At 41.6% G+C, this 25781-nt stretch overlaps 1 protein-coding gene across 1 annotated transcript; it reads right to left on the bottom strand.

Moving 5' to 3' along the window:
- Window positions 1-4138: 4138 nt before the first annotated feature.
- Window positions 4139-24055, bottom strand: LOC129339183 (olfactory receptor 1020-like). Its single transcript, XM_054993784.1, has 3 exons — window positions 23772-24055; window positions 21763-21877; window positions 4139-5131 (listed from the first exon to the last, which is right to left on the bottom strand). Exons 1-3 carry the CDS (start codon window positions 24053-24055, stop codon window positions 4139-4141), a joined length of 1392 nt encoding a protein of 463 aa, XP_054849759.1.
- Window positions 24056-25781: the final 1726 nt, after the last annotated feature.

The following is a 25781-nucleotide window of genomic DNA, read 5'->3' on the forward strand; positions in this document are numbered from 1 at the left end:
ACTCCAGGCTAAGCTCACTGATGTTCAGACTGAACACAATGAAATGGAATAACACTGCATGCAATTGCACAGCTGTTGTACAGTCCGAATAGAGTTATTCACTGCCTTCAATAGACTTTAGAAGGGTAAAAACTCTGTTTAGGAGTGCACTCTGTTCATTCCAGTCAATAGATTTCAAACTAAATGTTGATAGTTGTTGTGGATTTTCCGGGCTGTATAGCTGTGGTCTTGGCATTGTAGTTCCTGATGTTTCGCCAGCAGCTGTGACTGGCATCTTCAGAGGTGTAGCACCAAAAGACAGAGATCTCTTAGTGTCACAGTGTGGAGAAGTTGGCAGGTAATTTATATCTACTCAGGAAGGTGAGTTTAGGCTGAGTCATCCTGTAAGAGTTTCCCAGGGTGTGGAATGCTAATGAAGGGAGGCTTCACTGTATCCTGAGGAGGTTCTTTTGCATATGGATTGGTGCTTGATATGCTAATCTTCAGGGCTATTGTAGGGTGTAGAGTATTTTGTTAGCCTGGTGTTTTTCAGGACTGGAAACCATGCTCTATTCATTCCTAAAGTCTCTTCTTTCCTGTTGAAATTGTGCTTATGCTTATGAATTTCAATGGCTTCCCTGTGCAATCTGACGAAGTAGTTGGAAGTGTTGTCCAGTATTTTAGTGTCCTGGAATAGGATACTGTGTCTTGTTTGAGTTAGGCTATGTTCAGCCACTGCTGATTTTTCCGGATGGCCAAGTCTGCAGTGTCTTTCATGTTCTTTTATTCTTGTATGGATGCTACGCTGTGTGGTCCCAATGTAAATTTGTCCACAGCTGCAGGGTATGCTGTTACGCGGTATACTCCTGCAGAGGTGAGGGGGTCTCTACTGTCTTTTGCTGATTGTATCATCAGTTGTACTTTTCTGGTGGGACTGAATACTGTTTGTAAGTTGTGCTTTTTCATAAGCTTTCCCATCTGATCAGTGATTCCTTTGATATATGGCAGAAATACTTTTCCTGTGGGAGACTGTTTTTCCTCCAAACCTGCCAACATCTTCTACACACTGTGACACTGAGAGATCTCTGTCTTTTGGTGCTACACCTCTGAAGATGCCAGTCACAGCTGCTAGTGAAACATCAGAAACTACAATCCCAAGACCATGGCTATACAGCCTGGAAAATCCACAACAACCATCGTTCTCCGGCCATGAAAGCCTTCGACAATATAAATGTTGATAGATTTACAGTGCAATCCTAAAAACATTTGCCTGGAAGTAAGCCCTAATGAATAGATCTGAGTAGGATTATGAGTAGATACGCTTAGGGTGGCAGTATTAGATACATATTCTTAAAAATCTACTATTGTAACATTATATGATACTCTAGTTACAATTTTAAGTTCAAATTTCTGCATTGCAAATATATTTAAAAGGAAACCATTGAATTTGCTATGCAATTCTGACATGCATAGATTTCTTTCTGCAGATACTAGACTAGCTGGGGAAGTTTGACACACCAGTTATTGAGGAGCCAACAGATATAAGTGCTGAAATTATCCTATTTACTGGTGATACAGAGATTACAGATAGGAAATTCCAGGTGCATAGCCCATGGAGTTGTGAACCCCAAGCACCCAATAGAATTGTCCCTGTTACATTTAAAAGGCCTTGCCACACCTACGTTGAATAGTTTATGGAAATAGTGAGGTTTATTCTCATTATTTGATCTTGTACTCTATTTTTTTTTTAAAAAAAAACCTGTTACTCACTTGAAGGTGGTTTGGATTATCATAACAGCAACTCTACTCCAGTTGCATGCAAAAGTAATCTTTATACATATACAGCTTTCCAACTATAGGGAGTTTCTCTCCAGAGAATAAATTATTTTGTTTACTTGGCAGCAAAATTGATGCTAGCAAAAGCTAAAACAACCCACTAATGAAGTATGCAAACCATTTCAAATTTCAGAGTGGTTGGGCCACAATCCTAAACGCATTCCACAAACAGCTTAGGTTGGCAACTAAAACCCTAGTCCAGCAGAGTCATTGCAGAACAACAGGGGAAAAACGTGTCTGGCGATATATTAACATACAGTGATGCCACACTGGTTTACGGGCTGGAAATGGGTGGTGCCAAGAACATGGTGGGAATTAGTCAGCAATGCATCCTAGAGCCAAGGAACCTTAGTAATAGGGTTGCCAACTCCATCTTGAGAAATTCCAGGAAATTTGGGAGCAGGGAGGGTGGAGTTTGGGTTTGGGAGGGAGCTCAGAGAGGACGTGATTCCATTGAGTCTACTCTCTGAAGCTGCCATTTCCTTCAAAGGAACTGATCTCTGTAGTCTGGAGATCACTTGTAATTCCAGAAGATCTCCAGGCCCATGGCAACCTACATGTATGACTGTGTTTTTCCAAGGATCTTCATTTCACCATGGTGGAAACCAGTCAGCATCCTAAAAGCATGGAACCTTAGTAAACATGTGATTATGCATTTCCATGGATCTTGGAATTACCAAATTGTGCACCAATAGTGATTTTAAAAATCCCTCTTCCCATATGTGCACTGCGGTCTCTTTGAACTTCTGAGAAAAATACAAACTTGATCAGAGTGCTCATTGTAAGTCTCACTGATATTGAACCGATGAGCAGTCTTAATTACGGGAGCTCATTCAGTCATGAAATCCAATCTAGCAGGATTTAATGATTATCCCTACACTTTATGCACCATCTTTACACTGAACAATATCGAGGTATGTAACATATCAGGACACTGATGCATGCAAAGGCTGCTGTGGAAATAGCACTGTGAATGCATGGAAATCTGAGGCAGGATCCAAAGGTCAATAGTTCCTTTCCATGGGTTGAAGATAAACAACTTTTTCACTCAGTCTATTATCCTTCTTATTAAAGCCCCAGTTTCACATGGCTTTGTCCCATTCAGGTCCCATGATCCCCAGGATAGTCTCTTGAGTGGTAAAGGGGAATCCACTACCTTTTATCACCAGTAGAAATGCTGGCTGGATTCAACCCCATGGACGTATTTATACCTTGAATTAAATTTGCTTGGTACTGGTCTAATACTTAATATTTATGTGCTATCCTCTTTGTTTCTGTTGTTGAAGTCCAAAATGACGATTCTTGAAGGAAAACAGAGATGGAAGGGAGGAAGAGAGAGGGAGGAAGTTGTGTGTCTGTAGCCCAGACGGCAGGGCAATACTGTACTAGAATGTTTACCAAAGTTATTTTGCAAAACTTGCTTTATTTTGTTTTATTTTAAGAGTTACTTTATTTTGTTTGAGCATAGTGATCAGTATCTTATGGACATAAATTCATAGGGTTGAGTGACAACACAGGTCCTTGAATCTATGAATCATTCTGGGTAATCAACCATGGCAGGTAACAAAAACATACTCTGCAATTAAATACTAATTAGGGCCAATACAAAGGATACAAGTCCTCAAGGCCCCCCACCCCCACCCATGTGTCCACACAATAATAAAAATAATAATGATAACAACAACAGTGTGTTTATATACCACCCTTCTGGACAGATTAGTGCCACACTCAGAGTGGTGAACAAAGTCACTGTTATTATCCCCACAACACAGCTGTGGAGCTGGGGCTGAGTGCAATGGCTTGCCCAAGGCCACCTGCAGAATTCATGGCAATACTGGGAGTTGAACCAGCCAAGTGCTGGCTCAGAGCCCAGCCACTTAACCACTCTGCTACAGCAGCAGAGTACTTTCAATCTGATGTGCACGGGGAGTTCTGTGCTTGAAACATCTTTTTTCAGGAATGTAGAGGCCAGATCAGATCAGAAACATAACACATGGAAAGAGAGGTCTTAAGTATAATTTCTTCATCTGAATGAGGCCCAGGAAGCCATTATTAGCCAATCAGTACAATGGGTCAAACAATGGCTAAGCCTCTTCCCATGCATTGCAGTTTTGGTATGAATTGGTCCAATTCACACCTGGGAATTAAATTTCACACCTGGAACTCCAGCACACATCTGATCAAAAGGACAGGGGTAGACACACAGGGGACACAAGGACTTCATAACATGTGACTCTATCCTACATGTCCTGGCCCTGTCTTCTCAATTAATTGATGTCAATGGTAGGTGCCATGAATAGGATATTTCAAGGTTTCTATTTTTTTAATGTATGTGAATGAAACCCTCTTTGATTCCCTTGCTTCCTGTGAATGGCAGAAACTTTACAAGTTTTTTTTTCAGGGCCTCCTGAACATCTTTGTTTCTGAGACTGTATATGAGAGGATTTATCATGGGAGTCAAAACTGTATAGAACAAAGAAAGGACTTTGTTGAGATCCTGTAGTGTAGGGGAATCTGGCAATAGGTACACAATGATGAGAGTCCCATAGAAGATTGTGACAACCATCAGGTGAGAGGAGCAGGTGGAGAAAGCCTTTTGCCTCCCTTTGGTAGATGGAATCTTCAAAATGGTGCTGATGATATAAACATAAGATGCCACAGTTAAAACAAAACAGGGCAGAGTGAAAATGACAGACAGCACAAAAGTGACAAGTTTCATGAGAGTGGTATCACTACATGAGAGTTTTAACAAGGGGGCAAAATCACAGAAGAAGTGATCTATCTCGTTGGAATCACAAAAATTGAACTTGGACAACAATGAAGTTGTTGCAGTACTGGCAAGAAATCCACTAACCCAAGATCCAGTTGCTAGCTGAAAGCAAAACCGACCCTTCATAAGTGTGGCATAGTGTAATGGTCTACGTATTGCTAAATACCGATCATAGGACATCACAGCCAGAAGATAACATTCTGTGGCAGTCAGAGAGCTAAATACATTAAATTGTACAATGCAGCCAATGACAGAAATAGTTCTGTCCCCAGTTAGGAAACTGGCCAACATCCTGGGTAGAATGATGGAAGTGTAGCAGGTTTCCAAGCTTGAAAGGTTGGCCAGGAAATAATACATTGGCCTGTGAAGGTGGCGATCAGATATTACTAATCCAGCAATGAGGAGGTTGCCAATGATAGTTACAACATAGATAATCAGAAAGAATAGGAAGAGAAGGATCTGCAGTTCAGGGTCTTTCCCAAATCCCAGAAGGATGAAGTATGTGATGCTTTGATTTACCCAGTCTGTCTTGGAGAACTGAATATTCTAGGGAAAAAGAACAGAAAAAATGAAATGGTTACTATACTGTTATTACTATAATAATATCTTGAACTGGATATCTCAGGTGAGCCTGATCTGATCTCAGAAGCTAAGAAAGGTTGACCATTCTTGGATGGGAGACCTCCAACGAAGACCAGGGTTGCTGAGGCAGGCAATAGCAAACCACCTCTGTTAGTCTTCTGCCATGAAAACCCAACCAAGGATCACTGTAAGTCAGCTATGACCTGAGGACACTCTCCACCACTACTATAATAATATTGTGTCAACCACAAGATGGATGAAAACGCTGTACATATCAAAATATTGTGATCTTTTTACATTCTAGAGAATAAGTATTTGAATATGGAAGATGCCGTGTTTTCTTTTTGCCATTTCAAATTCTAACCCCGAATACATTTTTCCCCATATTTGGCATAGTGTGGTGGCTAGAGTATCTGACTAGGAGGGCCAGGTTCCAATCCCCACTTTCCCATGGAAACTTGCTGGTTGACCGTGAGCCACTGTTAGCCTAAGCTATCCCACAGAGTTTTTGTGGGCATGAAATGGAGGAGAGATGAATGATGTAATCTGCTTTAAGTCCAAATTAGGGAGAAAGGTGGGGCATACATTAAATAGATCAGGGTCAAACTACATTATATGTTTCTCCACATCTTCTAAAAGCTTAATGTGTGCTGGTGGCAACCATATACCCAAGCATACTGAGGCCCAGTTTGCATTGGGACCACAGCATGGGGAGCGGTGGGGCTTCAGCCTCCTCCTGTGCCATTTTTCCAAACCAAACCCTGTTTGAGGGACTGCACATTTATGATTTAGAAGCTGTGTAATCAATCACTGTATGAACCAGTATTTTACCCTGAATTCTGTTCCTCTGTGTCTTTTTATCCTCTTTAGGGTCCTACCCTAAAGGAGCTCACAATATTTTATTGTGAGCTCCTTTAGGGTAGGACCCTGATAGAGTTGTTGTCTTTTCCAGAACTAGATATGCTGTTGGTACTGTTTCCTTATTGTTACTACTGTCTCCATCATCCTAAGTATTGCTCATAATGTTCCGCTACAAATATTTCTCCTCCCCTCCATCAGTGGGGGCCATCAGATGGAGGGGAGGAAATAGAAAAGTTTTCTCCATTGTATCCAGATCCAGGTCCAACAGAGGCCTGGCCAAGACATTCAGCAGATTGAGATGGAAATGAGGTGACACTTCTGGGAAGTGACATCAGCACATGGCCCCTGGGAGTGTGCCCACACTCCACAGGGGCCCAGATTGGGGACACTATGGAGTGTGTAAGTGCTCCTGCCCTCCACAGCGGCCCAAAATGCACCTGTTTCAGCCCAGATTGGGCTCGTTTTGGGCCGATTTGGGCATGGATTGGGAGTGCTCCTGTGCTCTGCAACAGCCCAAAACGGGCTGATCCAGGCAAAAATAGACCCAAAATGAGCCTGACTGGGCTCATTTCAGGCACATTTTGGCCTGGATCAGGCCCAGATTTGGGCACTGCAGAGTGCAGGAGGGCTCCCGTGCTCCGCAGCAGCTCAAAGCGGGCCCAATCCATGTGAGAACAGGCCTGAAAGGAGCCTGATCTGGGCCGAAAGAAGCACATTTTGAGCCGCTGTGGAGGGCAGGAGCACTCCTGTGCTCAGCAGTAGCCCCAATCCAGGCCTGATCTGGGCCAAAACAGGCCCAATCCAGGTGGCTGCAGTGCATGGGAGCATGCAGCGCCACAGGGGAGCACGCATGGAAGGTGCGTTCCCCGCCCCCCGCTGGCCAGGTAAGCAGAGGGCAGGGTGTGGGGGGCGGAGGTGGGGGATCCCCTGCTCCTGGCAGGTGTCTGGCATCCCTAGGTACAACCCATTCAACCATCTCAACATTCTACTGTATTATCCCTTTGTATGTGTAAACCAAACTTACCTACTTCTTAAGGAACATATGTATTAAACTTAAAATCTTTTGCATAGGTTTTATTCCTATGACTCACCTTTGAAGCCAAATTTTGGCAGAAAAGTGGGATAAAATTGATTTTAAAAATAGTTAAAATAAATTTCATTCCTTTTCAGACTTAAGGTGTTCTAAGAGAACCTCTCCACACTGAAGTGATGTTAAATGTTCCTAGTTTTACTGAAATCTTTTTTTAAAAATTGAAGCTGATTTTTCATCCCTCAAATTTCCTCAGGTGTTCGCTCAGTGAGCTATCCCAGTTTGCTTCAAACTCTGGCACATGACTGCAACTTTAGAGAAGTTGAGTCTAGTGACTTGAATCTAGTGGCACCTTAGAGACTAACAGGATTTTCAGGGTGTAAGCTTTTGAGAGTCAGAGTTTCCTTCTACAGAGCTCTTGAAAACTTACAACTTGAAAATCTTTTTAGTCTCAAGTGTGCAACTGGACACAAATCCTGCTGTTCTACTGCAAACCAACACAGCTACCCACCTAAGACTTTAGAAAAGAAGATCCTGCTAAAACTTGTACTCAGTGAAATTAAATTGGAAGAGGGATAGTGCATTAAAGATAAATGGAGTCAAATCAGCTTAAATCCCACTACATTTCCCTAAATTTGTTTTCTAAACCATTTTTCATGTCTGCTCCAAATGTATATATCCCCTTTCCTTTTCAACAAAGTGAAAACACATGAGGCTTCTGGAATAAAATAATTTGTTTAACTTATTCAACTTAAATGATTCTAGTGATTCAGTTTGAAATTATCGATGATGTTTTCTTTTTTAGAGCAAATCTGAAGACTTATCTTCATACAGGGCTTTTCTACACCCAATTTTTCTTGCAGCTTGGCTTCTTAACTGCATTATTCCCTCTTCTGTTACATTGTTTCCCCCCACCCCTTATACACAGGCTAATTTACTGGCTGTTTGCTCTTCTGTTTTTGTCATTTGTCAGATGTACCAGTTTTTCTTAACGTTTTCCCTATATTTTTTCAGCCACCAGTGATCTGAAAAAAACTTGGGGAGGGGGGGGAGAGAGATGAAAGAGCAACAGCCAGTAGATTGTATTGTATGTAAGAGGAGAGAAACAATGCAGTTAAGAAGCTGAGCTACAGCAAAACCTTGGTATGGAGAGACCCGTAGGAGGAAATGTTGTTCTGAATAAGTGATCTGCCTGTCAGTTTCATACTTGTTGGTTCCTAAAATCTGATCACACTCTGATGTGTGACGTCTGGTCTTTTATATGGGAGGCTTATTGGTAGTTTGGTTTTAAATGGTCTACAGTATTGATTTGTAAGGATCTGTTTTGTTGATTCGTTGACTTTCTTGCAATCTGCCTTGAGCCACCTTCATGGGGCAGAAATGCAGATTACAAATGGGCTTTTAAATAAGTAATAGTAAATAAGTAAATAAGTGAAATAAGTAAATAGACTTGGACAGCAGTGAATATGTTTCTACTGTACTAGCAACCAACTACACACATACACACAACTCCCCTGCTTGATAAGAACATAAGAAGAACCCTGCTGCATCAGACCAGTTGTCCATCTAATCCAGCATGCTGGGCCACATACTGGCCAAACGGTGACTTTGGAGGACCAACATCAAGTTATGGAGGGCAAGGCTTCTTCCTGGTGTTGTCACCTAGCACTGGATTTCAGAGGGCTTCAGCCTCTGAATGTGGAAGCTCCCTTTAGTCACCATGTCTAGTAGCCACTGATGAACCTATCCTCCATGAATTCATCCAGTCCCCTTTTAAAGGCATCTATGCTTGACCATCCTTACGTTCAATAGTAGAGAATTCCACCTTTTCATCATTCATCAAGTAAAGAAGTGCTTTTGGTTATCTATCCTGAATCTTTTGCCCTCAGGATCTAGTATTTGATTATTGAAACTGAGGATGGCCCAAGAAAATGTACAAAGCTGCACATATGATTATTTATCACAAGCATGTTACTCCCTGCCTTTTCCTCCCACTGATCCAATTCCTGGTGATTTCATATTAGCAAAAAAAACCCAGACACTTGGGTCACATACTACTTTGTTTTTTCCAATACAGAGACTTTAAAAAAAAACCCAAAAACACTATGCATGCAAGTTGTGAATGGACACGCTAATATCTGTCCTACAAAATAGATTCACATACATACATTCAGATGATAATATTATTCTGCCCTTCCCATCTGAATACTGATCTCCATGCTGGAAAAAAATTAATTTCCATTCTATTCTGACCCAGGTAACTTGGAAATAAAGTAATCACATAGGCTCTCTTTCTTTCTAGGTTCAAAATAACAGAGGACTTAAAAAAAAAATTCTGGCTTCCGTATCTCTGTAATCACTTTTTACAGCTCTTCTTTACACTTCATTTTTCTTCTGCCTCCCCAAAACTATAGAATTCAAAGTGCCAATCCCCAACTATGGGTAATGCCCAATTCTAAAATACTGTACAATCTACATCCAAATTAGCATTTTATATTATCATTCAGCTTTTACTTGGCCAGATGTTCCCTTCTCCGTACATCCTTCTTGACAGTTTTTAAAAATATGTATGTCTATTTACATGTCCTAGCCCCAAAGTTGGAATTTTGGATATTAGCTCTTCATTCTTCCTTTGGGGAAGAAAAATAGCAGTGCATGGATTGCAAATCAAGCTATATGGATGATGCCTACCTTATTGCTCTGCTCCATTGCACACCCTTAGGAGGCAAAAGTAATACTGAGTCTTCTATCTTGTTGGCAAATATGAAGCTTAGTATGTTCTCTGAGGATTAATTATATGACATGCTCATGAGCAAGTTATCTTTCCGTTCGCACTGCTGATGATAGACAATATACATTATCTGCTAAGGACAAATACAAAAGGAAGGAAACATTTTACTGTTAAATATTTATATGTAAATATTTAAACAAATAAATATTGTGATCCTAACTTTTGATCTTAATTTTGAATTCAGATCAGTTTTTGTTAAGCTGAACCATATGAAAGCATGCAGTTTGGGATCCAGTTTATAAGAATATACAGATTAGAATATAGTGGAGTTGTTATGGGGCAGGGGAATTTCTTTTTCCAAAATTCACATTTCTAGATATAGCTGTTGATTCCACCTATTTTCTTTTTTCTCTTTTGAAAGCAGGATTTTACTTTCATTTCTGTTTGAAGAGAAATTAATGTGCCCTTTTGTAACTTCACCCTTTGCAGTTGGTTATGCTGTACACCCCAGAGTGGGGTTCTAGCAAGAAGAGAGGAAAACTTAGGAAGACATTGCCTGCTTCTGAGCATCTGCAGAGTTAAATTCTGAAATTTTGCAGAGCCTCCCTTCTTGCCCCGCTTCTCTTCAAATTTCTCATTAATCAAAAAGGAAATGATCAGAAACTGACTCCAAACTCCAAACAGATGAAAGAAAAGGGTTATGGGAGAAAACTGCTCTCTCGAGGAGATGGGCAGTCTGTTCACTATGGTGGCAGTGTCAGAGGTCAAAAGCCAAGCATTGGCTGGGTTGGGAACAGAAGAGGCAGCCTCACTAATTTGGTGTAGTGGTTAAGAGCGGTAGGATTGTTTTGTTGTTGTTGTTATAATTTTTCTTTATTTAAACTATAAAAAATAACATAAAAACTATAGAAAACAAACATAAAGGACAAAAATATTCTAAAAAGAAGACACACTAACAATACATAGACAAGTGAAAGAGAAAAAGAAACCCTTTAACTAAAGTACAGATTGAGTTCTGATTTTCTCCACCACAAATATAGATCATTTTCAGAATCTCACTTACTTTAAGTTAAACATAAAAGCCCTCTTTTTTCTATTGTTCATGGTTCTTAATCCATAAATCCAGATATCATCAAGTCCTTATTATCCATTTCATGTAAAAAGTCTATAAACGGTTTCCATTCAGTCAAAAATGTAACTAATGTCTTTTCCCTAATCAGTGAAGCAAGTTTTGCCATTGACGCAAACTCCAATACTTTTGCATCCTAGGGGCTATGTCGGACTGCGTTACAGCTAAATAAGCACACCAGACACTTGTGTGGGTTAGAAATTGGCCACAACTTTATTGATTACAGCTATATGGAGCATTGGCCTGGCATCTGGGCTGGATCCCCATTGGCATCGTAGGCCTCACTGCCGAACCGATGCATCACCCGCCAGCCTCCCGCTGGCACCTTGGCCCATGCTGTTCCATTGCCGGCTCCGTCTGGCGACCCTTGCCTCCAGCCGTCGGGGTGAGCAGCTCGCAGGCCTGCTCACCCTGCTGGGATCCAGCCCAGTGCCTTAAAAAACTGCCAATCCGTAAAGTTGTGACAGAGCCCCCTCGATAGCTCTGGAAATGCGGAGGGTGGGAGGGTGCAACTTGTTTCGTCAATGCTCGGACAATAATGGCGTTGACCACGCGGCTGGACCTTCGCGGGATGGATGCTCCGCCTTCACTCTTTGTCCCGCTGATGCTCGGACAATAATGCCGTTGACCACGCGGCTAGACCTTCACGGGATAGATGCTCCACCTTCGCTCTTCGTCCCGCCTCCACTCCGTCCGGCCCCAGGTGGCAACTCAGCTAGCCGGTGAGTCAGCCGCTTCCTTTTATCCATCATTTCTCCACTGTAGGCAATGTTGGAGTCTCCTACTTTTGTGAATAGAGTACTCTTGCTGCCATAATCAAATATAAAAACAAAGTTCCAAAGCTTCTTTCCAACTGGCTGTCCATTATTCCCCCCCCCCAAAATACCTCTGGTTTCAACTCGATTTTAATCTTCAAAAAAAGGTCACCATGAGTCACCAGAGGGGAATCCCACTGTAGCCTGCTGCTGACTGCTGAAGTCTAGGACACAGAATTATACTGAGTTTAATGGGTGGTTGTTCTGGTGTGCAGCCGGGGATTCTGAAGCAGGTGTCACCATTGTGCAGCATAGCCAATGTTGACAATCCTTTGCATAATTTGTGGAGTGACTATATGGACCACAGAGATTTCTGGTGGAGTGATAAAAAACAAGCAGAGTCACATAATTCAGTAACAATGTGAATTTTTAGCAGTACTGTTGTAGGTGGATGAAATTAACTCTTAACTCTGGGACTCTTTGTTTGTATATTAATTTCTGCTTGTGTTTTGTTGCTTTGTTGGAAATTTCTGAGGTTCATGGAATCGTTCTGTAGATGGTGTGGGGGATTGTTGGTGTTGGTTGTGTTGTGTAGTTGTGGCACTTACTCTGTAGTCTTTGGTTGTACATTGGAACAATTGTTTGTTGAACCTAGTGTGGTTTTGTGTTTTGGACTTGGTGGTTGGCAGGTCGTGGTGGGATTCCTTTTTGGTGAGTTGGAATTCAGAATTCTGCATGCTGGTCTTTCACTGGTCACCATCAACTGTGTTCAGTGGTTGGAGACCAGCAGAGGTCAACACACCCTACCCTTCTGGTCAATGAGACCTGAAGGTACAGATACAATCCAATGGAGCCCCTAAACTGGTATCATCTCCTTCCCTGTAGAAGTCATTTTTGTGAGTCTTGTGAACAGAATAAATTCCTAATGGGAAAAAGAGGGGTAGGACTCTAATCTGGAGAACCAGGTTTGATTCCCCACTCTTCCTATTAAAACCAGCTGGGTGACCTTGGCTCAGTCACAGCTTCTAGGAGTTCTCTCATCCTCACCCATCTCACAGGGTGATTGTTGTAAGGATAATAATAACACACTTTGTGAACTGCTCTGAATGGACATAAAGTTGTCCTGAAGGCTGGCATACAAATCAAATGTTATTATTGTCATTAATGTTATTATTATTATTAATTCTTCCTTCTCCTCTACCAGCAGGCCTGCATTGATGCTGACACAGGCAGCAAGAAGAGTGTGCTTCTTGAGGAAGAAAAAGAGAAGAATGATCGCAGCCATGGTGGAGGTAGGCAGCAGGACACCTACTTGGGGGAGGGTGCAAAGTGCCAGGGATGGGGGCAGACTGATAGGCAAATCAGTAAGGATGGGGGTGGATAAGTAGAATACTGAGGAGAGAGCTGGGCAGGCAGGTGGAGCAGTGAGGTGAGAGATAGGTGGGGAGAGCAGTGAGGCGGGTAGCGGTGGGGAGAATGGTGAGTCAGGCAGAGCAGTGAGGAGAGGGTGGGTGAGCAAAGATCAGACTGAAGAAAGAGGGAACAGTGAGAGGGTAAGGGAGAAACATTTTGCTACATAAAGTGGAAATTTAAAAGGTAATATCACTGATACTTAGACCCACATTTGTGTAATGGTGGAGAGTGCCCTCAAGTCATAGCTGACATGGCGACCTCACCCCCTCATGAGGTTTCATGGCAAGAGACTAACAAAGGTGGTTTGCCATTGCCTACTTCTGCAACTCTGGTCTTCACTGAAGAACACTGTCATTGTTCAGCCCAATTACTAATCAAAGCCGACCCTGCTTAGTTTCTGAGATCTGACGAGATCAGGCTCACCTGGGCTATCCAGATCAGGGCACATTTGTGTAATATCAAATTAGAAATCCTGAATCCTGCATTCCATCCTCTAATTAGAGGAATCTATGATATCCCCCACCTTGGCTTCTCTACCTGAGTTGAGATTTAATTCCACAATCTACATGAATTTTTAGGACCAATGCCTTATATGGTGAATGTCCATATGTTCACAGTAGCTTAAGCGGATAACAATTTTTTGAAAGACCTCTCCACTTCAGAGCAGAGAGAAAATTGCATGCTATTTTACAACTTTGTTTTTTTTCCTCAGCTATATAGGCAGAGAATGTGTGGCATCGGGCAGGTACTTACCCACACTGTCATTATCAAAATCACTGTTATTAACTATTCTTTTTGAAAAGCAGGTAACAAAAATGCCCAGACTATTTGGTTAAATTCTAAACTCACATCCAAACTTATTCAGAACAAGGGTTTGCTATATGGATGGTCAGAACCAAATCATCCACAAGTGGGGCAAACTTCTAAATGGAATCTTTAAGCCCACCAATTTTGCTTCTGTTTGATTCCTTGGGAAAGTATACAAAATTCTAGACAGAAAAGTGAAGTGGGACCAGTGTCTCAGAGTGTGTTATTCAACATAAAGTTATGCTGCTGTGGACTACCTAGCTATGCATTTGCAATCAAATCATTGTTATTGCTACTATTCCCTCTTCTTGTATCTAAGGAGGACATGCACAGCAAGTGTAGAATTTATAACAACCATCTATATAGGCCAGGAGATGTCATAATTGGAGGAATCCTCTCTCTAACCCATCCTCATTTTAGACAACACAGTTTTAAGATACCTCCACATAGACATCATAAGTCTTTTAGGTAAGCCTTCTTTATGGCTTAGTAATAGTAACTGTGTCATTTCTCAGTTGATCATATAGTTGCCTTCAGATCTGTGAGGAAAGGCATTACAGCAGGAACAGCTTTTCATGTAAGTTTTTCATGTAAGTTTTACTAGTTGAATGTCTAGTACCTTTAGTAGTCTTATTAAAGATTCTATTAAGAAAGGAGTTGAAAACTTTATCAATACCTTTGATTTTATCTATCGAGACTATATATTTAGAAGAAACTGGCTTTAATTAGATAGACTACCACAACTCCCTTAAGAAATTTTAACCAATATTTTACAATTTTATGTATTTAAATATATTGCTCAGTTTCCTAGATATGCTTAGACCTGTAATCAATGTATTTGTTATATATTATTGTATATACTGACACAAATTCTAATCCTAGATCGTAATAACAATAAACTGAACTGAACTAGAAGAAACTGGTAAAGAAACTGAAGCAAGGCTGCAGCAGAAGAAATGTTTATATTTACTCAAAAGGATGTGTCTGTGGTAGCCCATTACATTTCATTTTCTTTCTTTTTACTCTCCTAGCCCTTCAACACTGTATTTTGGGTATTTGTTGTACATTTATGTTTCCTCTACCACCGAAAGAGGCCTTGTTTTGTTTGTCTTACAAGAGGTAACTTGCATCCCTGCCTCAGTACATTGCCACCAATGTTATACTGTGTCCCTTCATTCCCACTTGTGCCAGTTTTAAATCAAATGGTAGCACCCAACTAGCTTTTCTATTGCTAAGAAAAAGAGAAAAGGCCTCCTTTGACTATCCAAAAAAAGCTATGTTGGAGATAATGGCACCTGCATGGACAAAAGTCATGAAGGACAAATAGGGTCTGTAGTAAGTAGAAGAATAGAGTGAGACTAAGCCAGAAAGCTTTCTGGATATCACCCCAATTTTTTTTAAATGCTTTGAATAGGTCACGTTGCAGATTTGTAGCCAAATCCAGCTCAGATGAACAACTGTAATCTAATATGCAGCAGTCAGCGCGAAGAGACCAACCAGAGCCAAAGCTGTTACCTGAACATACTATGTAGACAAGGACAGGCTTAGATGAGTATATTCTTTGACATAATTAATTGGGCTTGAGAAAAAAAAATGCCGTTCTAAAATTGATTACATTTATATTCATAATTTAGGGGCATAATTCAAGCATAGTTAATCTCCTTCAGATTCTTTCCCCACCCATGTTCCCCTCTGTTCGCACTTTATCATGTAATCTAAGTAACCTTGATATCAGCATAGAGCAGTTAGCCATAACATAAAATTGCTTTGCATTTCACTAAAAGAATTCAAAACAGACTTGAAACTGAAAAAGCGGTTGTCTATCCACAAATCTGAGAAGGCTATCAGATGCCAAATGTTTAGGACAAGCGGTGCGTATTTGTCACAGTGGGGTAGCCTTGTTTGTCTATTGTAGCAAAGCAAAACAGAAGTCCGCTAACAACATTCATCTGTCACAGCCATCTTCTGATTCCTAATTCCCTTCCTCTGGTTAATATCCCTCTTATTTTCTGGTAGGAATGCAGTAACAGTATTTATTAGACTGTGTACTTGTGGCAATGCACTAGATACCATTTCTGATATAAGTTTCTAATTCTCAGTATAACTTTTATTGCAGTATAAATCAAAAAGATTACCAGCATGTCCTGGCTTTAATTTTTGCCATCGATGAGCTCAATAAGAATCCCTGGATCTTGCCCAATGTTACCCTAGGATTCCATATCTATGACAATATATTTGATTCAAGGAGTACATAAAGGCCATCCTAGACTTACTGTTTACAAAGCATATGAAAGTGTTACAGTTGGATAGAAAAAGGGATATTTTGTCTGTTATTGGGGGACTTACTGTAAAAAACTCTGTTGAAATGGCCACCATCTTGAGTATCTATAAGATACTCAAGGTATGTGTGTAAGTAACTGGGGTATGGATGAAGTCATCTTACTGTTCAGTTACATTCAGATTAAATATCCATTAATTTAACAATATATGTTAAAGAACCCAAGAATATAATATGCATTTTTTACAGTATGAATTTCTGCACTGCCATTTCAAGTTGGTAATGGCAAAGGAGCTGCCCAACATAATGACTGTACTCCAGCGTGGAAATCTGCTGTTGCCAGCAGCCTTCAATTTTCACTGGCCTATTTTTTTTTCTCCTTCCATCTTACCTCCATGGCCAGCATATCTCCCCCATGGTCATTTGTACAGCTAAAAGGCAGTGAACCAGCAAAGAAGAAACGGGATTGGTCATAAACTTAGTTTAATGTCATCATAGCTCACGTAAAAATAGAGATTCAAACCAAAGCAGTTAGACCAGTGATTAGAACTCCTCTGTGAATGATCAAAGCATTACAAAATACAAAATACTGCAGTTACATGAGCATTTTTAGCTAATAACATAAGCCAGAATCCTTCCCCAAATGCGCTTGGTATGTTTGGTACTCATGTTCTGCTCTTTTCATATACCGTGATTCAAGGGAATGCTGAATTTTTACTTCCTTGAAAAGTCTAGTCCTCCTATGTATGGTAAACTCCACATGCCTCCTTTTCATTTTCTCCCCTTGGATCTCTACCTGGATTTGTTTGCTTGGGTCCTGCAAACACCTCTCTGGTTGGCTCCAAACCATCCTAATTTGTGTTATTCCAGGGGTCCCTTTGAATTATTGACTAGCCAAACTTCAGATTCAAATCTTCTGACCAGAATCTTGCTTTGATAGGTAAATAGCTCTTTTGATTTTCCTCTCCTAGTTTCTACTGGTTATGATTCTATGCATTTCCCTCTCAAGTGTGGCATGTTGCACAAGTGTACGTGGATGTCTGGAATATCTAAAATATTTCTTTAAATATTGTGCTATTTTTGCATGCACAATATTTTTGATTCAGCATATTTCATACCTCCTTTTGCCTTGCCCATGGTTGAGGTCAGAGGCTGCTGCCGAGCAGTCTCTCACTACAGCTGAAGACCTGACAGCTCTACCAAAATGGTAGGCAAAGACTTGCAAGGTTTCCTCGCAAGACTTTGGCACAACATTGGACATTGTTCTGGACTGTTGGAATGATGATGCAGGGGGACAGAATAAGAAAGGGGAAAGGATATGGATACCCCACCCGCCATGTTCCACTCCAGTTGTCCACTCAAAAGCATTTGAAATTGGTAGTTCAAATCTCATACTGGAAAGGAAAAAAGTGTAGTTCATAACATTTACAGTTTCATCTAATAGTGAAAATTTGAGGCTTAGTCATGAAAGATACTAGTGGCATTACATGGGCATTTGTAATTATTTCTTCACGGTCGAATACACCATATTGTCCCCAGTAGTTCATTTATGGTGCACGTGAAGCTATGTTTGATGATAGAGCCCATTACCCTTATTTGTACTGGATGACACCAAGTGAAACTACTCTATGCATGGGCATTGTCAAGCTCCTCCTGTATTTCAGATGGACATGGATTGGCCTCATTGCTTCAGATGATGATAATGGAGAAAGTTTTACCCAGATGTTGGCATTCTTGCTTGAACAAAATAACATTTGTGTCGCCTTCATGCACGGAGTTCCAGAATTGAGCCTCCGTAATCGCAAAAAAAATTCAGAGCTCCATTCAGCCCTTCTTTTGCCTGTTGTGAATGTGATTGTTGTCAGTGGAAATTCTATATCTTTGCTGGCCCTAGAAAATACCTTAGACTTTTATGAATTTACTAGGCACTGGCATATAGGGAAACTTTGGATCACAACAGCTCAGTGGGATTTCACAAACCCAGTCCATATTGACAACTTCTGCACAAAAACCTTCCATGGCACCTTAAATTTTGCAGGCCACAAAAATGTAGTGCCAGGATTCCAGCACTTTCTCCAGACCTTACAGCTTAATGAGGCACTGATGTATTTTATCTGCATGTTCTGGCAAATTGTGTTCCAGTGTTGTGTTCCCCCTAACATTAACAAGTGCAAAACTTGCACAGGGTTTGAAAAATTGGACAGCCTGTCTAAGTTTACACTTGAGATGGAGATGAGTGCTCAGAGCTACAGTATTTATAATGCTATCTATGCGACAGCATATGCTTTGCATGCTGTACACTTTTCCAGGACAAAAACAACCCCAGATAAACGAAAATTGTAGTATGCGAATATTCAGCCCTGGAAGGTAAAATTGGTTGTGGGTGAAATTGTGTCTGAAGCTTGCATATGTTTACCAAAACTATCTCTCTTGATGTGCTAAAGCAGAGAATGAAATAAAATATTTAGTTATTTATATGCTTCATTTATATACTGCCTTTCTCCCCTGTAGGGACTCAAAGTGCCTTTCATCTCCCTCTTCTCTTGTTTTATCCTCATAAGCACCCTGTGAGGTAGTTTAGGCCAAGTGTGTGTGTGTGTGACTGACCCAGAGTCACCCAGCAAGATTCCACGGCAAAGTGGGAGTTCGAACCTGGATCTTTCAAATCCTAGTCCAACACTCCAACCCCTACACCACACTGTCTCTCATTCACACCAGCAGAATATTGGGTTGTATCCAGTAATACACAAACAGAAATGTAAGTCTACTTAGAGTAGATCCACTTGTAGAAGGAATTGCGCAAGATCTTGTTTGATGTCTCTCACGCCCATCTTCATACGCATAAGGTCACACACACAAAAGATCTTGAGTAACAATTTCTTCTCTCTCCCATATTGTACCTAAAGGTCACTTTCTTCAACAAAGTTTGAGAATGAAGTTGCTTCTAGACTCATTTCTTGAAACCCTGGTATAGGTTGCACAATACTTTGAACAGGTGGATATCCAAGTGGAGTAGGAATAAGGTTGACTTAGCAGAAGCAACTATTGCAGTCTTTTTCTTGTGTTTTCACTTGTGCAAGAGAAATAGTGTGCATAGAAATTTTGTACTGGATCCAACCCATAGTATGTTGGTAGCATACTAGGCAGCAGCAGAGAGGCAGCTTGCTCTTCCTTCACTTTTCCTTTTCAGACTTCCAATAAAAGCTTTACTGCACATTATTAAATTTTAGTTTGAGCATACAAAGATAATGGGCTCTGTTTTGTAAACTTTCCCAATCTAGCTCCACTTCTTTCTGAAAAACATCAACTTTAACAACAGTGCACAGGAAGAAGTGTCTTTTGAGAATGGAGAATTGTCTGCAGGGTATGAAATCATCAACTGAGTCACTTTCCCCAATAAATCTTTTGTTCGTGTTCCGGTTGGAAGTATTTCAGCAGCCGAAGAATTCACCATTAATCAGGATGCTATTATGTGGAACAGTAGATTTAATCGGGTAGAATTAAAATGTCAATTCTAACGTTGCCACTGGGTGAGAAGTTATGTTCTGAACACTGTCACTATAAAGCTTCCAGTCCTTTTATCTTTTCCTAGGAGGTTCCCAAAAACTTGGAGCCAGTACTGAAGTGTATCATGCGATAGAAGTCTCTCCGAGAATCTGGAGAACCACTGCCAGTCAGGGGAGACAATGCTGAGTTAGATGGGTTAATAGCCTAACTTGGTTTTAAGCTGCTTCATATATATCTATGCCCTTTGATAAGCATTGACAATGCTAGGGATATAGGTAGGATTTTTACTGGGGACTAGAGAACTAATCTTCCCATTTGGGTTTTTAGTCAGAATACCCTTAATGTCAAGTAGAAATATGGCTAGTCCTGTTACTTTGAAGTGTTGAAATGCATGAAGTGGGGGAGTAGTTCTCCTTGCAGTTGTACAACTATTGGGCATTGTCTTATATACTTTACTTTCCCCTTTTAATGGTTAGATGCTGCCTCATTCCAAATGTGTTGAGAGCTGCCCTATAGAACATAGCAGGATAGTTCGGCATGGGAAACCACACTGTTGCTATGATTGCTCTCCATGCCCAGAAGACACAATTTCTAATCAGACAGGTAAGCGATGGTGCAAATTTGCATGGAGAAATGTTATATATATATATATATATATATATATATATATATATATATATATATATATATATATTGATTTAAACAGTCTACCTTGTCTCTTCCTAAAGATTTGATACATAAAATAAGTAAAAAATGAAACTTACAACCGAAAAAAAAAATCAAAACCTGTTACGACTCTACCACCCAGTATTCAGTCTTTGCTGTTTAAACGAAAAGTTTACAGGCATTCCCCCACCCCCCAAAAAAGAGCTCAAACTTTGATGATCCCAGAGTAGATGCTACATTGAGTTGATCTTAACATTTGTGATGATAGAAATGAGAGAACCGGTCGCATGAGCATGTAGGGCTTAAATTGCAATAGTTCAAAACTAGTGCCATTGCCAAGATCAGAAATAAATACAAAACTGAGTTCTTTCTATCCAGCGTCATTTTTTATTGTGATACTTCAACATTTTCCAGAGAAAACAACATATGAAAAAGTAAAACATGGGCTGGATCCAACCAGGGTTTTTTTTCACACAATCTTGCCCAGTTCCCTTCCTTATAACAGGCCATGTCTCATATGGCTTATGTTCATGCAGATGCCATGATCCCTACAATAGACTCTTTGGATGATTGAAAGGGGAACCTTCCTTCCTTTGCCACGAGCAGAAAAGATGGTTGGATCTAATCCCATTGTTGTCATAGCTAAACTATTCTTGCTGTCCTCATCTCTTGCAGATGCAGTTCCCCGTATCAAGTGCCCAGAAGACCAATATGCAAGCAAGAACAAAGACTGCTGTATTCCCAAAGTTATAACTTTCCTGTCCTATCAAGAGCCCTTGGGGACGGTTTTGGTTTCCCTTGCTGTTTTTCTTGCTGTCATTACAATATTGGTGATACAAATCTTTCTAAAGAACTGGAACACTCCCATTGTCAAAGCCAACAATCAGAATCTTACCTGCATTCTTCTCATCTCTAATCTGCTTTGCTACCTTTCTTCCCTGTTATTCATTGGCAGGCCTGGGAAGATGACCTGTCTTCTCCAGCAAATGGCTTTTGGAGTCCTTTTCTCTGTTGTTATATCTTGCATGTTGGCAAAAACTATTACAGTTTTTCTGGCCTTTGTGGCAGTTCAGCCAGGGAACAAGATGAGGAAATGGCTAGGTAAAAAAACTGCCCTCTCCATTGTTCTGCCCTGCTCCTTCATTCAAGTAGGGGTTTGTATCACATGGCTATTGACCTTGCCTCCATTCTTGGATGTTGACCTGAAATCTGAGGCTGGACAAATCATAGTGGAATGTAATGAAGGCTCCTTTGCAATGTTCCACTGTGTTCTGGGCTACTTGGGCTTTCTAGCCATCCTCAGCATCACTGCAGCTTTCCCTGCCAGAAAACTGCCTGATGCTTTCAGTGAAGCCAGATTCATCACCTTCAGCATGCTGGTGTTTTGCAGTGTCTGGATCTCCTTTCTGACAGCTTACCTGAGCACCAAGGGAAAAAACACAGTAACTGTTGAAGTCTTTGCTATCTTGGCCTCCAACACTGGAATACTGACATGCATCTTTCTTCCCAAATGCTACATTATCTTTCTGAAGCCTGATTTAAACTCCAGGAAGTTTGTAACAGACAAAAAGGGTTATTCAACCTGATTATAAATTAATAGGTCTGATTCTTTATCCCTGCTGTACTAATTTCTCACCAAAATATAGGAATAGTGACGCAAATGGTCACTGAATGAGCACTAATCTTTAGCCAAAATAAATATTTGGAGGTGGGTGGGGTGTATGTGAAATATCATTAGTATTATTGAAAGTGGAACTATTTCACTTCACTTGAAATTCCTAAAATGTTTTGCCTAATAAAGACCCCATCCACCTGCCCAAGTTTAACTCAGCAATTACATTGTCAGGCTACAATATGGGAGATGAAATCCTTGTTCAGTCATTAAGTTCACTGAATAATTACTCTTTCTTAGTCTAATGCATCTCACAGGTTGTGGCAAGAATACAGTTTGGGAAGTGTGACTGATGTATGACTTCCTCAGCTCTTGAGCAGAAGGACAGCATACAAGATTCAGTAGCAATTTTAACCAATGCCCATGAAATCCATTTTGGCAATGAATTGTAATGTGAATATGGAATCATGTGGTCCATTACAGTGCTTTCAGTAATGCTGTAGATTTAGTGTTCACACATGCATTTCAGCACTTGATGACAATGGAGTAAAGTGGCAAATTCTATGTGAAATTCAACTATTACATATCAGGCCCAATTTAATAGGGTTGCCAACTCTAGGTTAGGAAATTTCTGGAGATTTGGAAGATGGAGCCTGGAGAAGCCAAGGTTTGGGGAGGGACTTTAATGGAGATAATACTATAGAGTTCACCCTCCAAAACAGCCATTTTCTCCAGGGGAATTGATCTTTGTCCGGGATCAGTTGTAATTCCAGGAGATCACCATGCCCAACCTGGATGTTGGCAAACCAAGGTCCAAATGCCAAAGAAAACCCGATTACTTGATTACTTCAATGTGAAACTCTGTTGCTTCATTCAGATATCACAGAAAACCATGATTTAATTGAACTAATTATTGTTAGTGTAATTATACAAAAATGAACTATTCATTAACTATAGTTACTTAGGGGGTTGGATCCAATAGCTTTTCCACTGGTGAAAAAGGGAGGAGACCTTTCACAGCCCACAATGGCTGGGCTGGAGATCAGGGGACCTGAATGGTCAAAAGTCAGGCAGGATGGGGGCTCTTGTGAGGATAATTATATAAGACTGAGCAAAATCCCTTGCTGGATCATCCTTAAGATCTGTCAAAAGATCTGAAACCATGGTATGAATCATATTTATCAGCCACATAGCCTGAGCTAGCATTTTACAAGATGTGCAATTGCAGATATTCTGGCTTAATCCAAGTGTCACTGTTGCTGCAATGCAGTTCAGCACACCAGGACTGAGCGCAGTCACTGAAATCAGCATTTGGCAAGACAATGCAGTGTGAATGATCACAAACTGCTCAAAATGCATCATGATTTTGTATTATGACTGAACTTAGCCAGTGCTTATTAATAGTCACTGTACACATCCAGCTGTGATTCATCAGATGTCAAGTGTGAGCGCCCTCTCCAGTCCCCGCGCTGTGCCCGCCTTCCGCCGTAGCTTCCCCGTAGAGGGCGGCTCCCTCGGCCTCAGATATGGGTGAGCGGTGGGGGTTTAAGGCACCCGGCTTCCACCGTCTCTCCCTGCTGAGCTCTGGCTTGTCCGTTCGCCCTCTCTCTCTCTCCGCTCGCTACCAGTCGCTCCAGCCACTTCCTCCTCGGCGTCCTTGGGAGCTGCCCTCTTGTAGTTTCCTCCCCACCACCTCCACCAATCCTGCCATCCCCCACCTTTCCGTGCTCCCCCTAGCAGCCCTGGTTCGTCCCCCCCCTGCCTGCCACCCCCTGGGGCCAATCCCGTTGGACCTCCCCGCCTGCCGGTTCCCGCCTCTGCTCGGGCTCAGTTGCAGCTGTTTGCACCGGCTGCCCCGGTGCTGGCTCCCTCGTTGCGGCCAGCGTCTTCGCCACGGTCCCCTCCGCCGCCGCAGCCAGTCCCTTCACGGCGGCTGGCTTCCCCGCCGTGACTGGTCTCCCTGCTGCGGTTGCTGCCACCGCGGCTCCCCTCGCCGCCGCGGCTCGGCCCGCCGCCACTGCCGGTGTTTTGGCCGCGACTGGCGTCTTTGCTTCGGCCTCCTCCTTTGCTGCGGCCAGCCCCCTCTTCGTGGCCGGCATCCTCGTCCCGGCCCTCCGGCCAGCCGCCGCCGCCGCCGTCGTGCCGCCGGCCTTCGGTGGCCAGGTAACGGGGTGGGGGTCGGGGGGCCCTGGAGGAGGAGGAGGGCGCTCCTCCCGGCTGGAGGGTGGCACCCCCGCCCCCGGGGCCGAGTCCAGCTGCGCCGGACATCAAGTACTCAAATAATGAGACATCATGAGATGGAGTAGGGTCACTGTTGCACAATGGTAGAGCATCTGCTTTGCATGCAGAAGTTTCTAGGTTCAATCCCCAGCATCTCCAATTAAAATGAACAGGCCATAGGTGATGGACGAAGGACCTCTACAGGAAGCCTGGAGAGCCACTGCCAATATTGACAATATTGATCTTGATAAACCAAAAACTTGATAGGCGTAAGTCAGCTCATGTGTATGGCATAAGGGCCAAATGACTAGGACATCCATGGAATTCCTTCAATTATACACAATACTTATGTTCCGAGTCCTTGAAGACCAACAAGATTTTCAGGGTATAAACTTTTTGGAGTCCAGCTCCCTTTGTCAAATATCTTGAAAGCTTATGCCCTGAAAATTTTGTTGGTCTTCAGGGTGCTACTGGACTTGAACCTTGCTGTTCTACTGCAGCCCAACACAGCTACTCACCTGAAACTATCCCTATGTTGTTTCAGTTTAAATGCAGACATTTGCATCAACTCTCTCTACAATCCGTAACTATCAACATTCCCACTCCATCAATTAGTCAAAATCTCTTGAGATGCTTTATACTTTTACTAAGCAATAAATAACAACTAACGAGAGACGTCTTACTTTTAAATAAAGCATAAGATATGAAACAAGCCAAGGGAGATAGGAACAATAGCAAGAAGCACAATTAGAAAAGAAGGGAAAAATACGGAAAGTTGTACAAAAGAGATGTCCTCTACAAAGACAAGTGAAGAAAGCAAAGCATTCTGTACAATAGTGTACAGAACCACTACAAACTTCAATTTCTCATTTTTCCTGATAAAGGTATTTATCTCATTATCTTCTTTATACTCTCTATAGAATGATACACTTTTAAAGCTATAAATGTGCTATAGCCTATCTGGCTGGGTTTTGACTAATTTTTCCATCAATGGAACAGGACTTTCCTGTCTCACTCCTCCTACTGCTGCCTACTGATCTCCACCAAATGCTACTCCTGGGAAATTGGGGTCCTCTTGAAGTACATAACATGAGGGGGATATGCAGTGGGGAGTGGGAATCAGTAGAAATGGCCAATTTAGATCAGATCCACCCCATCATATGACACCTTGAAGCTTTGTATAAACACTTTCTCCATCTGTTACATAATTGTATAAACTTTTGTCATGTCCCCTTCCCTCAGTTGTCTTTTTTGCCCCTAATCTCAGACTCTTCAGCATTTACCTGTAGGTAAGATACTCCAAATGATCAAAGAATAGTTTTAGATGCCTTTCTCATTCAGACTGGGATTAACAATCAGGCTATATATTTACTAAGACAGCACTTTCCTCCATAATCTCCAACTTTACAGAACCTCTACCTTCTCCCCCCCTCCCAAACTTCCCTACTGGTCTGGCAGTTTCAAGGTGTCTACCCTCCTCTTTTATCTCTGAGCTGAATCCTGTCTCCCTCACAGAAAAACACTGCAATAGTGCTTGGAGCCAGGAACATCTCCCCCCCCCCCACGAATCCACATTGGACTGTGATTTACATTCTGAGGCGGGTG

The sequence above is a fragment of the Eublepharis macularius genome, chromosome 12 (genome assembly GCF_028583425.1).
Source record: "Eublepharis macularius isolate TG4126 chromosome 12, MPM_Emac_v1.0, whole genome shotgun sequence".
Lineage (NCBI taxonomy): Eukaryota > Metazoa > Chordata > Lepidosauria > Squamata > Eublepharidae > Eublepharis > Eublepharis macularius.

Bases quoted from the DNA above. Each gene is read 5' to 3' on its own strand.
- LOC129339183 (XM_054993784.1), bottom strand. From the start codon at position 24,055: ATGCCGGCCACGAAGAGGGGGCTGGCCGCAGCAAAGGAGGAGGCCGAA. The intron at 21,878-23,771 runs GCGGGAACCGGC...AGTTTAAATCAG, and splicing joins GCAACTGAGCCCGAGCAGAG to GCTTCAGAAAGATAATGTAG. The intron at 5,132-21,762 runs GTAAGCTGTCAG...CTTTTTCCCTAG, and splicing joins TTTTTTCCCTTGGTGCTCAG to AATATTCAGTTCTCCAAGAC.